The 20715-nt window shown below is 37.5% G+C and overlaps 1 protein-coding gene across 1 annotated transcript in view; it reads left to right on the forward strand.

The window, feature by feature from the left end:
- The window catches only part of MTO1 (mitochondrial tRNA translation optimization 1), a 29499-nt gene extending 10103 nt beyond the window's left edge, over positions 1-19396 (forward strand). Inside the window, exons 4-12 of the mRNA XM_038554521.1 lie at positions 1459-1748; positions 3271-3383; positions 3471-3661; positions 4106-4236; positions 5599-5803; positions 5884-6055; positions 11012-11130; positions 14630-14790; positions 16659-19396. Coding sequence (XP_038410449.1) covers positions 1459-1748; positions 3271-3383; positions 3471-3661; positions 4106-4236; positions 5599-5803; positions 5884-6055; positions 11012-11130; positions 14630-14790; positions 16659-16760 — 1484 coding nt within the window. The 3' untranslated portion in view covers positions 16761-19396. The remainder of the gene's footprint in view (positions 1-1458; positions 1749-3270; positions 3384-3470; positions 3662-4105; positions 4237-5598; positions 5804-5883; positions 6056-11011; positions 11131-14629; positions 14791-16658) is intronic.
- Positions 19397-20715: the final 1319 nt, after the last annotated feature.

Raw genomic sequence — 20715 nt, forward strand, 5'->3', positions numbered from 1 at the left:
TATCCATTCATCTTTGTTTTTTTTTTTTTTTTTTAAAGATTTTATTTATTTATTCATAGAGACAGAGAGAGGCAGAGACACAGGCAGAGGGAGAAGCAGGCATCATACAGAGAGCCCGACGTGGGACTCGATCCAGGGTCTCCAGGATCACGCCCTGGGCCGCAGGCGGCGCTAAACCGCTGCGCCACCGGGGCTGCCCGCCATTCATCTTTGGATGGATACCGAGGCTCCTTCCACAGTTTGGATATTGTGGACATTGCTGCTATAAACATTGGGGTGCAGGTGTCCTGCCATTTCACTACATCTGTATCTTTGGGGTAAATCCCCAGCAGTGCAATTGCTGGGTCGTAGGGCAGGTCTATTTTTAACTCTTTGAGGAACCTCCACACAGTTTTCCAGAGTGGCTGCAACAGTTCACATTCCCACCAACAGTGCAAGAGGGTTCCCCTTTCTCCACATCCTCTCCAACATTTGTTGTTTCCTGTCTTGTTAATTTTCCCCATTCTCACTGGTGTGAGGTGGTATCTCATTGTGGTTTTGATTTATATTTCCCTGATGGCAAGTCATGTGAAGCATTTTCTCATGCACTTGTTGGCCATGTCTGTGTCTTTCTCCACACAAAACCTTTATATATAGATTTAACCATTTCTCTCATTTCAGTTCCAGCCTTCATTATTACATCCCTCAGTTCTCATTCTTGGTTCTCCAGTTTGTGAGCTGTGCAGGGCAAATTATTTCATTCCTTTTTTTTTTTTTTAAGATTTTATTTATTAATGACAGAGAGGGAGACAGGCAGAGGGAGAAGCAGGCTCCGTGCAGGGACCCTGACGTGGGACTCCAGCCCAGGTCTCCAGGATCACACCCTGGGCTGAGGCAGCGCCAAACCTCTGGGCCACCGAGGCTGGCCACCCCCCTTTGTTTTTAAGATTTTATTAATTTATTCATGACAGAGAGAGAGATTTCATTCTTATTAGTATGTTTTCCTCAGATTCTTGAGTTATATCCTTTTCCCATCTGTGAAATCAGTTATTGTTCTTCCATCTGCTTTCTGTCTGAAAATATTTTGAAAGTTCTCATCTTTTGGCAAGTTCTTTCCCATTACTTGTCCTTTTGGGTTTATACCTTTTTTGCGCCTTTATTTCAGGAGGGAGAAGAAATCATGTGAGGTAGTCTCTCATATTTAACCAGGAGTCTAAAATTAATTTTAAAAATTAACTGAGACTAACTTTTCAGTACTGACATGGCTTTAGGAACATGTGAATTAGTTCTTAGATGTTACTATGTTCTCACAGCTGTCTTGGATTCTTGGTATTAATAACATATAGCTTTCTTACTCATTTAAAATTATTTTTCTCAAGCTTCTAAAGACAGTTTCTCTATAGTTCTAATGTAAAATAGTAACATTTCAATTTGATCCATGTTAACAGGACACATTTTTTGCTCTTTCTTATCCTTTAGCGGATGGAAGCACAGTACATGCAGAGAGTGTGGTTCTGACTACCGGGACGTTCCTGAGAGGTGTGATTGTAATTGGATTAGAGATGCATCCAGCAGGACGTTTAGGGGATCAGCCTTCTGTAGGGTTGGCTCAGACTCTGGAGAAGTTGGGGTTTGTGGTGGGAAGATTGAAGACTGGGACTCCACCCCGAATTGCCAAAGAGTCAGTTAATTTTAGCATTCTAAACAAACAGACACCAGATAATCCATCCATACCATTCAGTTTTGTCAGTGAGACAGTGTGGATTAAGGTAAGATAATTTACAAAAACCTAACCTTACAGCTGACAGTGGTTATTCACAGCAGGATATAGCCCCTCTGTCCTTCTTTTTTTCCCTTCTTTCTCTTTTCTTCCCTTCCTTCCTTCCTTCACAATTCACCTTACATCACTATTACTTAGGGTGCAAAAAAGTGATTTTTAAAAGGATTAGCTAATTTAGATAATTGGGTGTTTCCCCATAAGTTCTTAAGTTTCATTACTTCAATAATTTTGCCCTTTTAAACTTTTTTGAAACAATTTGCGACTTACATAAACATTGCAAGACCATAAAACAAACTTCTATAAACCATTGAAATTTACCCATTGTTAATATTTTACTGTATTATCTATGTAGAAATATATAGCTATATGATATTTAATCTATAAAACAGTAGTATAGACATTCTTACTGTTTTCTTTTTTCAGAATATTTGAGAGTAAGTTGCAGAGATCATGACCCTTTATTTCTAAATATTTGAACATGGATTTCAGCTAAGCACAAAGACATGCTCTTATATAACCTCATTGCAATAATGAAATTTGGGGAATTTAACATTGATACAGTGCTATTATCTAGTATAAATATAGTTCATAGTCAGATATGGATATCTTTCGTGATACTGGTATTTTTGAAAAATACAGGATACTTTTGCCTACCTTTGGAATTATAAGAAATTATATAAAAATTATAAAATTATTTTTAAAAGGTATATTGTATGTTTAGAATTGAGGATTGATAACCAATGGTCCTAGTTTCTGATGAGTGTTATCCTGATAAGTGGCCCCAAATATTCTGCTGTCTTGAACAGGTTATATGTTTGCATTGGTAAAATGTAAATTGTGATGCTACTTTCTTAATGTGTTTATTTGTAAACTGCCTATTATAAAATTTCAAGTTTATGGACAGTAGAAAAAAATAGCAAAATGAATCTGTCTCACCCAGCTTCAATAAGTAATATTTTTTGCCATTCTTGTTTCATTTTTCTTTAACACTTTCTTTTTGGGAAGTTTTAAGCTACAGTCCCAAATATCACATCATTTCACTTACAAATACTTTGATATATGTCCTTAACAGATAAGAACTTTGTAAAAACCAACCACAATAGCATGATCATGCCCAGAAAATGAGGACCAAATAAGGACTACACATTGAGTTGGATGACTTGCCTCATAATAACAGTTCCTCTCCTTTTTTTTTTTTTTTGACATTTATATGTGGAAGAAACTGAGTAATCTGTTCTCTAGAATTTCCCACAGTCTAAATTTCTCTGATTTTATCCTTCTGGAGCCTTAAATATGTTCTTCCATTTTCCATATTTTCTGCAAACTGGTAGGCTTGTTTGAATTTAGGTTCATCTTTTGGGTTGCTTTTGGCAAGAATATTTCATTAGTACTCAGCATTATGCATGGGTTTAATGTTTATAAAGTACGTGTATGTCATGTGTGTAATTTATATGAGTAAAAGATAAACTAGTAAAGAAGCAAACATTGTTATAAATAATCCTATATTTTAGCCAGAAGATCAGCTGCCGTGTTACTTGACTCACACGAACCCTAGAGTGGATGAGATTGTCCTTGAGAACCTTCACCTTAATAGTCATATTAAGGAAACTACAAGAGGACCCCGGTAAGGACAAAACATCACATTAAAGAATGATGTCAACCCTCTTTTGTTTGCTTCATTAAATTTTAAAATTTCATTGTCCTATTCTAGGTACTGTCCATCCATTGAATCAAAGGTTTTGCGTTTTCCAAACCGTCTACATCAGGTTTGGTTGGAACCTGAAGGAATGGATTCTGAGCTCATCTACCCTCAAGGGTTATCTGTGACACTGCCAGCTGAATTACAAGAGAAAATGATTACATGCATCAAAGGCTTGGAGAAAGCTAAAATGATTCAACCAGGTAAAGAGAATCATAGCTGCCCCTCCATTTGGCTCAGCATTGCTTTAGCAGGTAGTGAGGAGGTCTTAGCTACAGTCATAGTTGCCTTAGAGCCTCAGAAGACAAAGCCCAACATCCATGTATTTAGATATATTCTTTGTCAAGAGCATTTTTTAAAAGATTTTATTTACTTATTTGACAGAGAGAGAGTACGTACAAGCGGGGGAGCAGCAGGCAGAGGGAGAGCAAGCAACAGGCTCCCCGCTGAGCAGGGTACCCAATGATGTGGGGCTCTATCCCAGGACTCTGGGATCATTGACCTGAGCTGAAGGCAGACACTTAACCGAATGAGCCATTCAGGTGGCCCTGTTTTTCAAGAGCATTTAATGATAATGTTTGCATCTCTACTTTGAGACAAATCCAGCTCTGTTTTTACTTACTTTGTATTTTTTCTTCTTTGGTCAGGATATGGTGTTCAGTATGATTACTTAGACCCCCGTCAGATCACTCCTTCTCTTGAGACTCATTTGGTGCAACGGCTCTTCTTTGCTGGCCAGATAAATGGCACTACTGGTTATGAGGAAGCTGCAGCTCAAGTAAGAGGTTGTTCAAATGTTACTATAAACAAAAAAAGACTGTTTCACTGGTGTTCCTTCTCTTAATTTCTGTTGTGATAACTATATAGATCTTAGATATACAACTCATAAATTGTAATAGAAGACTTATTTCTGTTTCATGGGTGGCTACTATATACAATAGAATTTTTAAAAACTTGTGGGTTTTGTTGTGGTTATATTTTGTTTTATTTGTGTTCAGTTGACACACAATGTTATAATAGTTTCAGGTATACAACCGAGTGATTTGACAAGTTTATACATTATGCTGTGTTCACTACAAGTGTAGCTACCATCTGTCCTGTCATATCCCTATTACAGTATCATTGACTGTATACCTTATGCTGTGCCAAACACTTGTGGTTTTAATTCTCTCTTCTGAGCTCCTAGGTCTGATACCATATTTGATTAGATTTATTGCATTTGAAATTTTAAAAAAGATTTTATTTTTAGGGACACCTGGGTGGCTCAGCGGTTGAGCATCTGCCTTCGGCTCAGGGCATGATCCTGGGATCTGGGATCAAGGCCTGCATCGGGCTCCCTATGGGGATCCTGCATCTCCCCCTGCCTATATGTCTGTCTCTCTCTCTTTCTCTCTGTCTCTCATGCATAAATAAATAAATCTTTAAAAATAAATAAATAGGGCAGCCTGGATGGCCCAGCGGTTTAGTGCCACCTTCAGCCCAGGGTGTGATCCTGGAGACCTGGGATCGAGTCCTATATCAGGCTCCCTGCATGGAGCCTGCTTCTCCCTTTGCCTGTGTCTCTGCCTCTCTCCCTCTCTCTGTGTCTCCTGAATAAATAAAATCTTTAAGAAGATAAAAATAAATAAATACATACTTTCATAAAGATTTTATTTTCAAATATCTCTATACCCAACCTGGAGCTCAAACTTAACAACCCCGAGATCAAAAGTCACATGCTTTACTGGCTGAACCAGCCAGACATCCCTGAGAGTTTTTGAAAAAGAAAATTAAGTTCTTTCAACATTACTTTGTTGCAAGTTATCATATTCCTCTTAAGTGAGAAGTTATGTTATTTTTACTTAAAAGTGGCAAAAGGCTAGAAGGGTTTTATGAGTGGATTTTTACAAATATATTAGCCCACCTAAGGCTTATCAGGAACGTTAAATACTTTTGAAAACAATGAAACATAACCTTCTAAAGTGGTACATTACCTGTATTCTGTTTTTGAAGAAGTACCACATTTTCTGTCTATTCTCACTCTTCTGGGCAGTGTGTGCTTTCTTACTACCTGATGCTGTTTCTTCCAGGTAGTGTTCTAACTAGAGTAGCTCTTTGTTCTGTTCATAATGGCCTTTTAAACATTTCAGTCCTCTTGTAGGGTGTGATAGCTGGAATCAATGCAAGTCTTCGGGTCAAACACAAGCCTCCTTTTGTTGTCAGCCGAACAGAAGGCTACATAGGAGTCTTGATTGATGACCTCACCACACTGGGTACCAACGAACCATACCGCATGTTTACAAGCCGAGCAGAGTTCCGTTTGTCACTGCGCCCTGATAATGCCGACAGCAGGCTCACATTCCGAGGTAACTCTTCACTGAGTCTTGCAACCAGGTTTTCTCTTTAAAACCTCTCTCATTATATTCTTTTTCCTCCCCTCTTCTAGGGTATAAGGAAGTTGGATGTGTATCCCAACAACGATATGAAAGAGCTTCTTGGATGAAGTCTTCTTTGGAAGAAGGCATTTCTGTGCTAAAATCCATTGAGTTTTCAAGTTCTAAATGGAAAAAGTTAATTCCAGAGGCTTCTATAAGTATTGTTAAAAGTCTGCCACTCAGGTATGCACTTTTAATATAGACTTTTCTCACTTTTTACAAAAAGTGAGATTGTTTCAGAGAGACATTACCTGTGGATTCCTTTTTTTTTTTTTTTTTTTTTTTTTTTTATTTATGATAGGCACACAGTGAGAGAGAGAGGCAGAGACATAGGCAGAGGGAGAAACAGGCTCCATGCACTGGGAGCCCGACGTGGGATTCGATCCCGGGTCTCCAGGATCACGCCCTGGGCCAAAGGCAGGCGCTAAACCGCTGCGCCACCCAGGGATCCCTGGATTCCTTTTTTAATTTATTTTTTGGATTCCGTATTTTAAATGAATTTAGCTTACTTTTGGCTTCTTTTCAAAATCCTTTAGATACAACCCATTTCCTTATTCAGTATTAAATATACATATGATTCTAAATTATCTTTATCTTTTATATAATATTTCTGTGGCTCCCATTGAGTTCTTCTAGCTTTCTTAAGATTTAGAGGGTCAAACCAAGAAATACTGTTAATCTGCCTTCTGTTATAAGTATGGAGTAGTTGGAAACCTCTTTTTTAAAATTAATTATTTTAGAAAGAGAGAATGTGCCCACATATGAGGGGCAGAGGGAGAGAATCTCAAGCAGACTCTGCTGAGCATGAAGCCAATGCAGGGCTCAGTGTAACAACCCTGAGATCATGACCTGAGCTGAAACAAAGAGTGGGACACCCAACCAACTGAGCCACCTAAGTGCCCCAAAAACCTCTTTGGTTAAGCAGACTATGTTAAATTTTATGGACTTCCATGAAGAGTTCCTTGCTATATGTTAGATTTTTTGTCCTTGTTTTTATTATTCTGGTTATATGGACTCTGAACCTAAAGGACATTAATATAGAGCTTTTGCTTCATAGATGTATTCTTAAGGACTTTGCATGGCTCAAAATCTGCATATTTCAGCACTCATTTTTCCGCATTTAAAAAATGTAAACTAATTTGGGTCGGGATGTGCCCAGAAGGCATAAATCTAAAATCATTGTAACTTAGGGGCACCCTGGTAGCTCTGTGTTTGAGCATCTGCCTTTGGTTCAGGTCATGATCCTGAGGTCCTAGGACTGAGTCCCCCAGCAGACTCCCCAAGAGGAGCCTGCCTCTGCCTATGTCTCTGCCTCTGTGTAAATAAATAAAATCTTTAAAAACATTTTTTTAAATTTAAAAAATTATTGTAACTTAGAAGCAAATATGGTGGTGTTGATCTTGCAATTATGTCTCCAATATATTTTTCTGTTTTATTTTTCCTTTTTTTTAACCCTGTTTTTCTTGTGAGGGATTTTGTAGACTTAAAGGCATACCTATTTTAATGCTGCTTTTTATTATCTCTAATCTTTTCTTTTTTTTTTATTTTTATTTTTTTTATTTTTATTTATTTATGATAGTCACACAGAGAGAGAGAGAGAGAGAGGCAGAGACACAGGCAGAGGGAGAAGCAGGCTCCATGCACTGGGAGCCCGACATGGGATTCGATCCCGGGTCTCCAGGATCGCGCCCTGGGCCAAAAGCAGGCGCTAAACCACTGCGCCACCCAGGGATCCCTTTATCTCTAATCTTTTCTTATTTTATTTATTCATGAGAGACACAAAGAGAGAGAGAGAGGCAGAGATATAGGGAGAGGGAGAAGCAGGCTCCATGCAGGGAGCCCAATGTGGGACTCGATCCTGGGACTCCAGGATCACGCCCTGAGCCAAAGGCATAGATGCTCAACTGCTGAGCGACCCCGGCAACCCCCCAAGTTTTCATTTTCACAGGAATTTCCCAAAACACTGACTCTACTGTTAGAAGACATTAAGCAGATTTTTAATTATAGTAAAAGTAAGTGTTAAAGAACCTGCATTGTAGTCACCCAAACCAGGGAATCTTATTCACGAGATTGACAGCCCGATTGATAAATGAGGACACTGGATATGTTTACCAGCTAAGTGGCACTGGGAGATGACAGTAGTATAAACATCGTTTATAATCCACTCAGTATTCCAGTATTTGCTTAAATTTAGGAAGGTTCAGATTATTTCAGACTTTGTGCAAAGAATTTATAATGTCATCCTTTGTTTTGACAGATATTGTACTATTTCAAATTTTTTTTTTACTATTTCAAATTCTTATAACTAAAATTTGTATTGTATTAAATGTGACTAATATATAGTGAGGTAACATTGCTAGTAGGGTAAGTTTTTAACACAGTCTAAAATGTTAACTGATGAATAAAAATATAAATGAAAGGCTATCAGGTTTTTTACCAAATCACAAGAGTAGCCATTTTATTAAGGTGACTAAAAAAATAACAATTTAGCCAAATGCTTTTTTTAATAATTCAAATATCTTTCTCTTCAGGAGAAACCATATTTGATTTCAGCAGAATATTTACAGTCTAGCATTTAGTCTCCCTAAATAAACTCACGTTATCAATGCCTAGATATATAAAGCTAGAAAGGTAGAAGATTGGTCAAAATACATTTATTGCACTTATAGTGTACATGCCAAGCTCTGTGCTAAGCACTCACAAGTTGAACCAGACTTTGAACAGGCATTTTAACAGAAGAGATATACAAGTAACTGCACACACATTTCCTGTCCAGATTAGAGGGAAATACACTGATGTGTTAGATTGTCTCTTATGTTCTGTTGAGGTATACTAACTTGTCCTCTCTGTGCCTGAGCTCTGAACTCTGAGGCTTAAGCTCAATTCAAAGCAAGTCTTGAAGTTTGGATCTAAGAACAGTTCCAAGGCTTATAAATAAAGTATTATTTTTTTAATTTTAAGTTGGATGGTCAAGCACTTTTCTTTGAAGTCATAGATTCCAAGATAATGCTTTTTTTGGTTAATCATTAGATGGTTCCAGTAAGTTCTGTAGTTTAAAAGACAACCCAGCCATTTCCCTTTTGGAGCTTAGGGTTATATGGTTTCACTGTAGCTTATGAGATGAGGCCTCTGTAATTAATTGACCTAATTTGTCTCTTGGAGCACAGCAGAACTGCCCAGAATTTCTGTACATTCTCAGAGCAGTGGTCTGAGGAAAAAATAAGCCAATCATCTGCAAAGGGTGATAATGCATGACTATGGTAATAAACAGTAAAGAAGGTGGTTGGGAGACCTGGGAAGACCTGGCACTCCTGGATGGACAGATCTGACTTTCTGTTGACTTGATAATTAATTTTATTTGGGATGGACAGAATTTATCAGAAACGTTAATCTATTAGAGAAAATATCAAAAAAAAAAAAAAAAAAAAAAAAGAAAGAAAGAAAATACCAAATTTAGTAAACTAAGGCAGTAAATGTGAGGAAATTGTACAGATCGGTGAGTCTCGTGAGAACCAAACAAAATGAGAAGGAAACTGCAGAATATTTCATAGTTGGGACCACAAGAATGAGGTGAGCCAAGGGCAGTACCATAGTTCAACTAAGTTGTACAAAGGTCTTGGCAACAATGGAACTCCTTATGTACCACTTTTCGTTAGCCTGCCAATAACTTTTTAAATGAATTATAACCAAAAAAGCCAAATGTAAATGAAGTCAGTTATAATTAACAGAGCAACAACTGGTCAAGTTCACTTCACCTTTGGGAAGGGCTAGAAGGTGGGGGTGTCAGATATCAAGAAGGAATCTGAGATCAGTATGAAAGGATTAAACTGGCCAAAGGAGCACTAGAACTTCTGGAGATGAAACATACCGGAAGTTTCTCTCTCTTGTTGGATCTTTCTTAACAAATGTCAATGAATCAAGTTATTACAAATCTTATCTGATCTGTCAGCATTTACTGAGGCATGTTCTCTTGGTGAGCCATGTAAGTTGCCTGAGAATTTCAGCAATTGTCTTTATTAGCTGCATATATTGATTGTTCTCCTCTCTCTTTGCTTTGGCCCAGGAAGCCTTAGTCTAACCAGAGTAGTAGAAGTAGAACTGAGAATTAGCTGCCTAAAGTTTCCAATCAGTAAAAATTGAAATGGAGATAATACTAAGTTAGAAAATATCCAACTAGAAGAATACTTAGGATCCCTTACTTTTTAGAAAAGCGTTTGACCATCATTTTCATCAGTTTGTTTTGAAGAGACTTTAAAACATACTTACAGGGGCCCCTTGTTCTTACTTGGGAAGTTCTGCAAAAGAAAGAAAGAGATCTTTAGCTGGTTTTGAGCAAGCAAGAGGATGACTCCTTCACAGGACATAGGGCTTACCATGACTTAGAAGTAAATTCTCAGGGAATTCAATCAGACCCTTGTTATCAGAGGATATTTTATCCTTACAAGAAAGGGAAGAAAAAAGGATTATAGTAATGCAACCTTTACCAAAACCTATTTCTCATGATAAAGGAAAGGAGTTGGGGAGAGCTACATACTAGTCTTATTGAGGTTCTATTGTGTTGTATATCTACTGCTTTGCTGACTGTGCTTGGAAAGAATTAGGAGTATCTTTTGATATTAGTATTCTGAGATTTGGCGGGGATCCCTGGGTGGCTCAGCGGTTTGGTGCCTGCCTTTGGCCCAGGGCGCAATCCTGGAGTCCTGGAATCGAGTCCCATGTCAGGCTCCCGGCATGGAGCCTGCTTCTCCCTCCTTCTGAATCTCTGCCTCTCTTTCTCTCTATGCCTATCATAAATAAATAAATAAATCTTTAAAAAAAAATTCTGAGATTTGGCATTATTTCCAAGGAATCAAGTTCTTTTTTTTTTTTTTTTAAGATTTTATGTATTTATTCATGAGAGACACACACACACAGAGGCAGAGACATAGGAAGAGGGAGAGGCAGGCTCCCCAGAGGGAGCCCGATATGGGACTTGATCCCAGTACCCCAGGATCACGACCTGAGCCAAAGGCAGACAACCACTAAGCCACCCAGGTGCCCCAGGAATGTTATTTTTGATTGGGCTTATATCATATGGACCCCTATCTTTCGTTTTGTTTTTTGGACCTCTGTGCTAATGAAACTTTTGTGTATTTGCAGAGCTCTAGATGTTCTGAAGTATGAGGAAGTAGACATGAAGTTGTTAGCCAAGGCTGTTCCAGAGCCCTTGAAGAAGTATGTTGAAAGTAGAGAGCTAGCTGAAAGACTGAAAATAGAAGGTAGAAGATAATTTTTTACTTAACATGCCTATATGTTCGCTTTTCCATTTGTGCAAATTATGAATGGACAGCAGATTCATTAAGAAAGAGTGCTATGAAAAAAAAAAAAAAGAAAGAGTGCTATGTTAAGAGGAGCCATCATTACCATGGAACCAGCATAGTCTTAGGCTCTATGCTACTTACAGTAGAGTTCCCAGGCAAGCAGCATTGCAACACACAGAACTTGTTAGAAATATGGAATCTCACAGTCTACCTCAGACTGAGTAAGCATCTGCATTTTATTTTATTTTTATTTTTATTTTTTTTAGCATCTGCATTTTAACAAGATCCCTGGGTAGTTTGTGAGCACATCTCAAGTTTGGGAAATGCTATAAGGTTTACCAAAAATAACCCAAAAAAGCCAAAAACAAAACTTTTTTTTTCCTTAAACTTCCTTTTACATCTTCCCCATCTGGTGTTCTAACAATGAGAAAAATAATACTGTCTTTGGCTTTGATAATATACTGGAGTACTCTACTAACAAATACTTACTTTGAATCAGGCAAAGAAATCAGAGCCTGCCCCTATACATTATAACATATATCATGCTCTCATACTTTCCAACAGTGAACTGACCATTAAAGCTATAGATGACTTTGTAGTTGTACTGTATTTTTTCAAGTTTTTCATTATGAAAAATTTCAGACATAAAAATACTGAGAATAATATCACCTTCTGCATCTTGATAGCTGTTTTTTCCTGAGGTGGCAGATTATTTGGAGAAAAAGGGAATAGAAAGAGCTGGAAAGAAGGGTAGGAGAAGTTGGATAATGATGTACTGTTCAAATATGAAATAACTTTAAATTCCTTGGAGATCAGCCAAAGTGGTAAGAATGCTACATTTCCTCTAGCAATGGCAGTTTCTTTTAGCTCCATAGAGATCTACCGCTTTGCTATGCTTTGGCTGTACATACAGATGACCCAAGTGCTACCTATCATCCCACCATGCAAGTTACCAAAAGTCCAGCAACAAAGGGAAACTCACCAAAACTCTAGAATCATTATTCTGAATGACCAGACACTACACTTACACTAATGTCTAAGAAATAATGTTGACCTTTTATTTCAACATCATGATTTCTCTATTGAGTAAAAATTACTTTATTGAACATTCAGGCTGTTATCACCTGAGAACAGGTGATTAAATTCTATATTTTATATATATATATAAAGTTTATTTAAGTCATCTCTACACCCCACTGTGGGTCTTGAGCTCATAACCCTGAGATCAAGAGTCACATGTTCTTCCAACTGAACCAGCCAGGTGCCCCTAAATTCTATATTTTAAACTTGGTTTGCAATTTACTTTGATCCATAAATCACCAGATTTGTGTTAGAATAATCCAGAATAATTTAACTTGTTCATAGAAAACCCTAACTTCAGCCACAGAGTAGCTACTATTTTGCCTTGTTTTTTTAAAGACTCTGGCATAAAAAAAAAAAAAAAAAAAAGACTCTGGCATATATAGACTCTAATTTATATCCATGGCTTAAAAGAAACATTAGGTTAAAATATATCATTGACTGTCAAACCACTATATGCCTCCCACCCCCACCAGGGAGGAAGTTTCTTGATGGCAGAAATCAACTTCGGATTCTTCTTTGTATTATCTCTGTTTTGATATATATGTATATGTGTGTATATATATATTTGAAAGTTTAAATAAATATACCTTTAACATATATATTATCTCTCATTTGTATCCCATGAACTTCTATAGGGTCTATTTATGAGTCATACAATTATATTACAGTTTTTTGTGCTAATTTGTCATATTACAATTTGTATTAAGCCCTTTACATGCAGTATTTTGTTTGACATTTAGAACTGTCCTGTGAAGAATGGGTCTTAGCCTTATTGTCTTAATTTTACATTAAGTGGTAACTTGCCTAAGATCACAAAATTGGTGGGCGGCAGAGCTGGGATTTGAACTTAGCTTGTCTGACAGCAAGGCCTGTGTACTTAACAACTATCTTTTGTTGCCATGAAGACCATCATAAGTCATCTGGGTTAGCCCTTACAATTTCTAGATATGGGGCACCCGGGTGGCTCAGTCAGTTAAGTGTCTGACTCTTGATTTCAGTTCAGATCTTGATCTCAGGGTTGTGAGTTCAAGCCCCACATTGGGCTGCATGCTGGCCTGAAACCTACTTTAAAAAAGAAAGAGAAAAGAAGGAACGAAGGAATGAAGGAAAGAAAGAAAAAGGTAAGAAGCTAAGGCCCAGAAGGATAATGATGGGCCCATACTCAGAGGGTAGAGCCAGGCCCAGAGCTGAGATTTTCTAACTGCTAGTCAAGTAACTGAAGCAGATATTACCAAAACCTTTAGGGAAGACTGGCTTTCTTGAACAGGACAGATTGACTACCTCAATTTAGACTTGATCTGATTTGATTTTTTAAATATTTTATTTATTTATTTGACACAGAGAGATATAGAGCAAAAGCACATGGAGCGCCAGGCAGCAAGAGAAGCAGACTCCCGGCTGAGCAGGTAGCCCGATGTGGGGCTCCATCCCAGGACTCTGGGATCATAACGTGAGCTGAAGGCAGATGCTTAACCAATTAAGCCACTCAGGCACCCCTCAATTTAGATTTTAAAACAGGTTTTGAGTTTATTTTTCTAAGAAGAGAATGCTATACAAAATAATTGCTAAATTATCCTTCTAACTTCACTTGAATAAAGCCTTAAAATATTTAAATTGTTACATCTAAAAAACTCCATTTTTAATTAAAAATTATAGCTTTATAATGGACATGATTCTGAAAACCATTTTCTTAAAGAAACAGCTTATCTTTAGGACCTAAAATTCAAACTCACAGCCTATTGAGGGTTAGCACTGAGAGGGAAAAATTTGTACTGAGAGGAAAAGCAGTATCTTCTAATTTTCCAGATTTTTAAAATTTCTAAGTAATCTCTACAATGAGCATGGGGCTTGAACTTACAACCCTAAGATCAAGAGCCCCATGCTTTACTGCCTGAGCCAGCAAGGAGCCTTTTAATTTTCCACGTTTTATTTTTTTTAAGATTTTATTTATTTACTTGACAGAGAGGGAGAGTGAGAGAACACAAGCAGGGAGAATGGCAGGGGGAGAGAGAGAGAACAGACTCCCCACCAAGCAGGGAGTCTGATTTGGGGCTTCATCCCAGAACCTGAGACACTTAACCTGCTGAGCCACCCAGGCACCCCAATTTTCCAGATTTTTGAAATGAAAGGACATGCAGTAAACTATCAGATGGAATGCTGCAGTTGGTGTGCAAGATATGCCCTCATTTAGCTTCAATTTTCTCATCTACAAAAGGGAACACTTACGCCACTTATTTCATGGTGCTGGGAAAAGTGTTGAAAGTGATAACGTATACAGAAGTTTTTGTAAGTAAAAACTATAAAACACAAGTTGTTAATATCATCTGAGTATCATAACATAATTAATTAATAATTAATTAATTCTGTTCACCAGCCACTTATGAATCAGTGTTGTTCCATCAGCAACAACAAATAAAGGAAGTTCAGCAGGATGAAGCTCTCCAACTGCCAAAAGACCTAGATTATTTAACCCTCAGAGATGTGTCTTTGTCTTATGAAGTTCGAGAGAAGCTACATTTCATTCGCCCAGAAACGGTAAGAAACCAGGCAGTGGAAAGGAGAGGGTTATAAATAAAGAGCCAGTGCTTTAATTTTTTAAACTTTGATTTATAGTGATCACATAATTAATGTTTTGTTTCATCATAAAAAATCTAACCTTGTATTTTCTTATATCTCTTTGTATGACAGATGGTTTGTTTTTGAGAGACCAAAAAACTTAGTCTAAATAAATAACTAGAAGAATTGAGTTGATTAAAATTATTCTCTAGTTCCTACTATATGCTAAACCATCAGTGCAAACAAACCAGTATAATACATGATAAAAAAGAAAACACATTAGGTTAATACATGTGAGTAGTTTTCAAATCACCACTTGGATCCCTCCCTAGGAGTTCCATAGTGTTGGCTTAGAAGCTGTTAGGAGGAAGAAGGGAACCAAAAAAAGGTCCTGAACCCCATGCTTCAGTCTAAGTGTGTGTGTGTGTGTGTGTCTCTGTAAGTATCTGTAAACAAATTAAAATTTTTATTTTATAATATATAGTATTGGACTTTTAATAACAAATATTTAAAGACAGGCTATATTTATTGATTCTGAGATGCACATTTAATATTTATGCAACTGAGTTGTATCTTAAAAATGGATGGTGTATCGTAGTTTAATGAGCAGTGGCTTTTTTTTAGTGGTGATTCATACGGTAAAAGGCACTTAACAAAAAAATAACCTGTAAAAAAAACTGAAAAAAAAGAGTGTTTTTTTTTTAAGATTTTATTTATTTATTTATTCATGAGAGACACAGAGAGAGAGAGAGAGAGAGGCAGAGACACAGGCAGAGGGAGAAACAGGCTCCATGCAGGGAACCCAATGTGGGACTCGAACCTGGGACTCCAGATCACACCCTGGGCCGAAGGCAGGCTCTAAACCGCTGAGCCACCCAGGGATCCCCAAAAAAATTATTTTTAAAGGGAGAAGTGATTCCATCAATATAAACATGATGCTCTTAGTGATAATCATCATGGAAACTAAGCTTATAGGACTTATATTTTATAACTCTGTATATGCTGTTCATTTATGTTTTTATGGATAGTCATAGGCTGCACTGCACAATATGATAGCTAAATGTGACCATTTATATTAATTAAAATCAAACAAAACTCCGAATTCAACTCTTCAGTCATACTAGCTGTTTCAGGTACTCAATAGCTACAATTCTAGAATACAAAAAGCTCTGACAAGTGTTTGTTATAGACTCCTTTGGTAGCAAACCTGACCTGACCTAAGATTATTTAGTCTTGAGATGCCTGGGTAGCTCAGTGGTTGAGCATCTGCTTTCAGCTCAGGGCATGATCCTGGGTCCAGGATTGAGTCCCACATTGGGCTCCTTGTGGGGAGCCTGCATCTCCCTCTGCCTATGTCTCTGCCTCTCTGTGTGTGTGTCTCATGAATAAATAAAAAATAAAATATTTAAAAAAAGATTATTTAGTCTTCATACCACTTAAAGTGAATATTCATACATTTCACTGTATAAATACACCACACACACACACACACAAAATACACCACAGAAGTATTCATGAGATTATAGAGCACTGCCCAAGACATTGCTGAGCAGGTTACATTAGTTTGATGAAAAGAAAAATAGGTAGTCTATCATCTGTTAGTTATGTGATCTTTAACAAGTTGCTTTAACCTCTCTGAGCCTTATTTATAAATAAGGTATTAATTATTACATTCTCTTTATCTTTTTTTACATTCTCTTTATCTACTTTATAATTATTTTGAAGATACATTAAGATAACATTTTGAGAATATTTTATAAACTATTATATACAGATTGTTATAAAGAGCAAAATAGATTTGATTTGACATAGCTCACTTATGTTCCTCTTACGGTTTTAATTCTTAGATTGGGGCTGCTAGTCGTATACCTGGAGTGACACCTGCTGCCATCATCAATCTGCTCCGATTTGTGAAGACCACTCAGCAAAAACAGATGGCTATAAATTAATTGCCCAAAACTGATCAATGCTTATGTGATACACATAAACTTGAAGAGAGACAGTTATAGCTTTTATTCATAGAAGACTTCTAAGTAGTACAAGAGTATAGATAGGATATAGAAAGTATTTATATTTAGCATCTGTTAAAATAATAAATTTATTAGGTTATTATGGGTTTGTCACTAATTTATAAAGAGGGCAGAGATTATAACTGTGCTTTTTTATGTATCTGAAAAAAGTTATAAAGTCTACATTTATACTCTTTCTCTTAGGTGCTCTGACACAGAGAACCTATTAATATAACTGCAGTATTCATCAGAGAAATAATGGTGGACTTAAAACTAAACCTGAAAAAACATCTCAGTTTATAGATTTGCCTACTTATAAAGACCTTGTCCATTAAATGTTATCAAAGTGAAAGTCTGGGATCCCTGGGTGGCGCAGCGGTTTAGCGCCTGCCTTTGGCCCAGGGCGCGATCCTGGAGACCCGGGATCGAATTCCACATCGGGCTCCCGGTGCATGGAGCCTGCTTCTCTCTCTGCCTGTGTCTCTGCCTCTCTCTCTCTCAATGTGTGACTATCATAAAAAAAAAAAAAAAAAAAAAAAAAAAGGTGAAAGTCTTATGTTCCAACCTGTTTTGAAAGTTTATAGTCTTTTGCTTGGTTAATGAGGCAAATTCAAAGCTCTCAAATCCTTGGGGTTACAAATTTTAAACTATACTAAATCACCTGGAATCATTCAGCTGATTTCCAGCATTAGAATGTAGTATGTAGGGGATCCCTGGGTGGCTCAGCCGTTTGGCGCCTGCCTTTGGCCCAGGGCGCAATCCTGGAGTCCCGGGATCAAGTCCCATGTCGGGCTCCCGGCATGGAGCCTGCTTCTCCCTCCTCCTGTGTCTCTGCCTCTCTCTCTCTCTCTATGTCTATCATAAATAAATAAATCTTTAAAAAAAAAATGTAGTATGTAGGGTGAAAGTTGACTTCTAGGATTCCTGTACTCTTGCAGGAAATCCTCACCAGTAATTATCTTTTTTTCCCCTCACCAGTAATCATCTTTGAACATTAATGAAAATCTGTAAAATAGATTGGAAATTATCATACCTTTCTTTGGTCCACAATATGGAAAATGTTTGGGCAACCTGGTTAAGGGAGAATAAAGGTAGTTATTTTATATCATACAGTAATTTCTTATGAAACTGTTAAGTCCATGATTTCTTAACACTAAAGACAAATCCGTAGTAACTGGTGACTAGTATTTCCCTGTTTTTAAGTCAGAAGTAACAGAAAAACTGAAAAAGGTGCTGGCACTCCTCTTCTTCTTCAGTACTTTGATTCTCTCTTGTCACCACCTGGACAACTCTGGCTGGCTGCCTCAAATACCTCAGCCTTTCTGTATAGACTAGAGGATGAATACAGGCAAGTGAGCCAGAGAGCCTTGCTTGTCCCTGGAAATGCCAGCTCAGATCTCTGGTATCAGAGGAGAAGCTCCGACGTCAGCTTCAGGCCAATGCAGATATTTAAGACAGTACCAAGGGCCCTGAAGTCACTCAGGCTACAGATCTATGTGGTAAGGCTGATTATGGGTGTGAGGCAGCCAAGTATCTTGTTGCTATAATCAGTTGTGGCTACTTGGATGTAGCTCAGTTTTCATGGATTTGTTTCATATAATACTAGTCTTTCCATTAAAGCAGTCAATACCAGTAACAAGGAAAAAGTATTTGTAGGGGTCTCTGGGTGGCTCAGCGGTTTAGTGCCTGCCTTCCACCCAGGGTGTGATCCTGGAGTCCTGGGATTGAGTTCCACATCGGCCTCCCTGCATGGAGCCTGCTTCTCGCTCTGCCTGTGTCTCTGCCTCTCTCTCTCTCTCTGTGACTATCATGAATAAATAAATAAAATCTTTAAAAAAAAAAAAAGTATTTGTAATGCTGGATCATTTAACAATGATGAATTCTTTTTATGATTTAGTAATTTCAAGAAAGTGGTAACTTTTACTTTAGTTATGGCTATTCCTGGACAGAATTCTTACTACAGATGCAATATTGATGACAATACTATATTACATTTTAAAAAGGCCATTTTGCACCACCTGTTTAGCACCAGAAGGGAAATCACTGTTCTAAAACTCTGGTTAAATACAGAAGTAAAAGCAGTCGTGCTTTTGGGGTGCTTAGTAAATGGAATATAACAAAAACTTATTTTGAGGAAATAGCTCTTAAATGCTTTGAAAGGTTTTTGTTATTGTTGTTGTTTTAGATTTTATTTATTTGACAGAGAGAGTACAAGCAGGGGGAGCAGCAAGCAGAGGGAGAAGCAGACTTCCCAAGGAGCAAGGAGCCCAATGTGGGGCTCTATCCCAGGACCCTGGGATCATGACCCGAGCCCAAGGCAGACACTTAACTGAGCCACCCAGGTGACCCTAGAAGGTTCTTGATAGCTGTAATTTGGACCTAATGACACTATACATAGTAAATATAAATTTTACAGTGTGATTCCATAATAATAGTAACTGTCTCACTGAAAAATGTTTGATGGGAAGCATTTGTTTTAGGTTCTACCATTTGGTTTAGGATCTTTATAATTTAAAATGTGTTAACTTAAAAATAAATAAATAAAATGTGTTGACTTTTATAAAATTACCTTAAAAGAGTGTTCCAAAACCGCTTACTCATCTACTGGTGCTGTTGGCCAGAAATGCTATAGACCACAATGATCTAGGGAAAAATCAGCTAAAAATGTACTTGCTAGAAATCTCACCAACAATGACAATAGTCAGCCTCCAAGAGAAGTTGGCCACACTTGTGATTTCCTCTACCCATCACAGACCACACTGCGTGATAGAAAAGCTAGGAACTAAAATTCATTTCAACAGGAAAACCAAAATAAAAAAGAGGAAACTCTAAGTAACAGGAAGCATTTGTAAAATCATTGGTTCAAGGGAGAGAAGGAGGGAGAATGAAGATAGGAATCTATGCTAAATTAAGCCATTATGACCCTGAATTGTGAAGTTACCTCCTATAGCCAGAGTTTGAATTTTATTGTTTTTAAAAATATTTGGTCATCTTTCAATTTTAACCTAGATCGGAATAGCCATGGCTTTTTCACTCAGAAATTTGAACTCCTAGAAGAATGCCCTGTCCAGAAGTGGTGTGCAATACTAGGAAGTCACCAGTAGAGACTAGATCATTCTGATCTGGCAATGCTGCTGATACTGGAGGGCGCACAATAAAAATAACCTGTTCCTCTTAGGCTCCCTCTTTACAATACTTCTATTATTGCACTTTATTCCACCTTTTTTTTTTCACCTTAGTTTTTAATATTTGTCTTACCATAACCTCTTAAAAAAATATAAACCTCTTGAATGCTTGCAGTGCCATAGTTGTAGACACTCGGGACATGCTTTTTGAATGAATTAATATTACTAAAGGCAACAAATGACAAAACTAGAACTTAAGTGAATAATTAAATGTGATAAAAGTATGACAAATATTAAGAACTATATACTTTTGTGCTTGCCATTGTCTCCATAACTCTTCTGTCTTCATATTCTCTTCAGCCTCACTTCCTATCTTCCTGTACTATCTGTTTTTCCTGATCCTAATATGAAATTGAGGTTTATTTTTATGATATTCACTTTATTTTTTTTTTAAGATTTTATTTACTTATTCACAAGAGACACACAGAGAGAGGCAGAAACACAGGCAGCGGGAGAAGCAGGCTCCATGCAGGGAGCCTGACGTGGGACTCGATCCCAAGTCTCCAGGGTCACACCCTGGGCTGAAGGTGGCTGGCGCTAAACCACTGAGCCACCTGGGGCTTTATTTATGAAACAGATTTTTAGTATTTCCTAATGTAAGAGCTAGGTGAAGGACACAACAGAGTGAAAAGGCAACCCACAGGAAGGAAGAAAAAAATCATGTATCTAATAACAGGTTAATATCTAGAATAGATAAAAGACTCCTACAA

The sequence above is a fragment of the Canis lupus genome, chromosome 12 (assembly GCF_011100685.1).
Source record: "Canis lupus familiaris isolate Mischka breed German Shepherd chromosome 12, alternate assembly UU_Cfam_GSD_1.0, whole genome shotgun sequence".
Classification (NCBI taxonomy): Eukaryota; Metazoa; Chordata; class Mammalia; order Carnivora; family Canidae; genus Canis; species Canis lupus.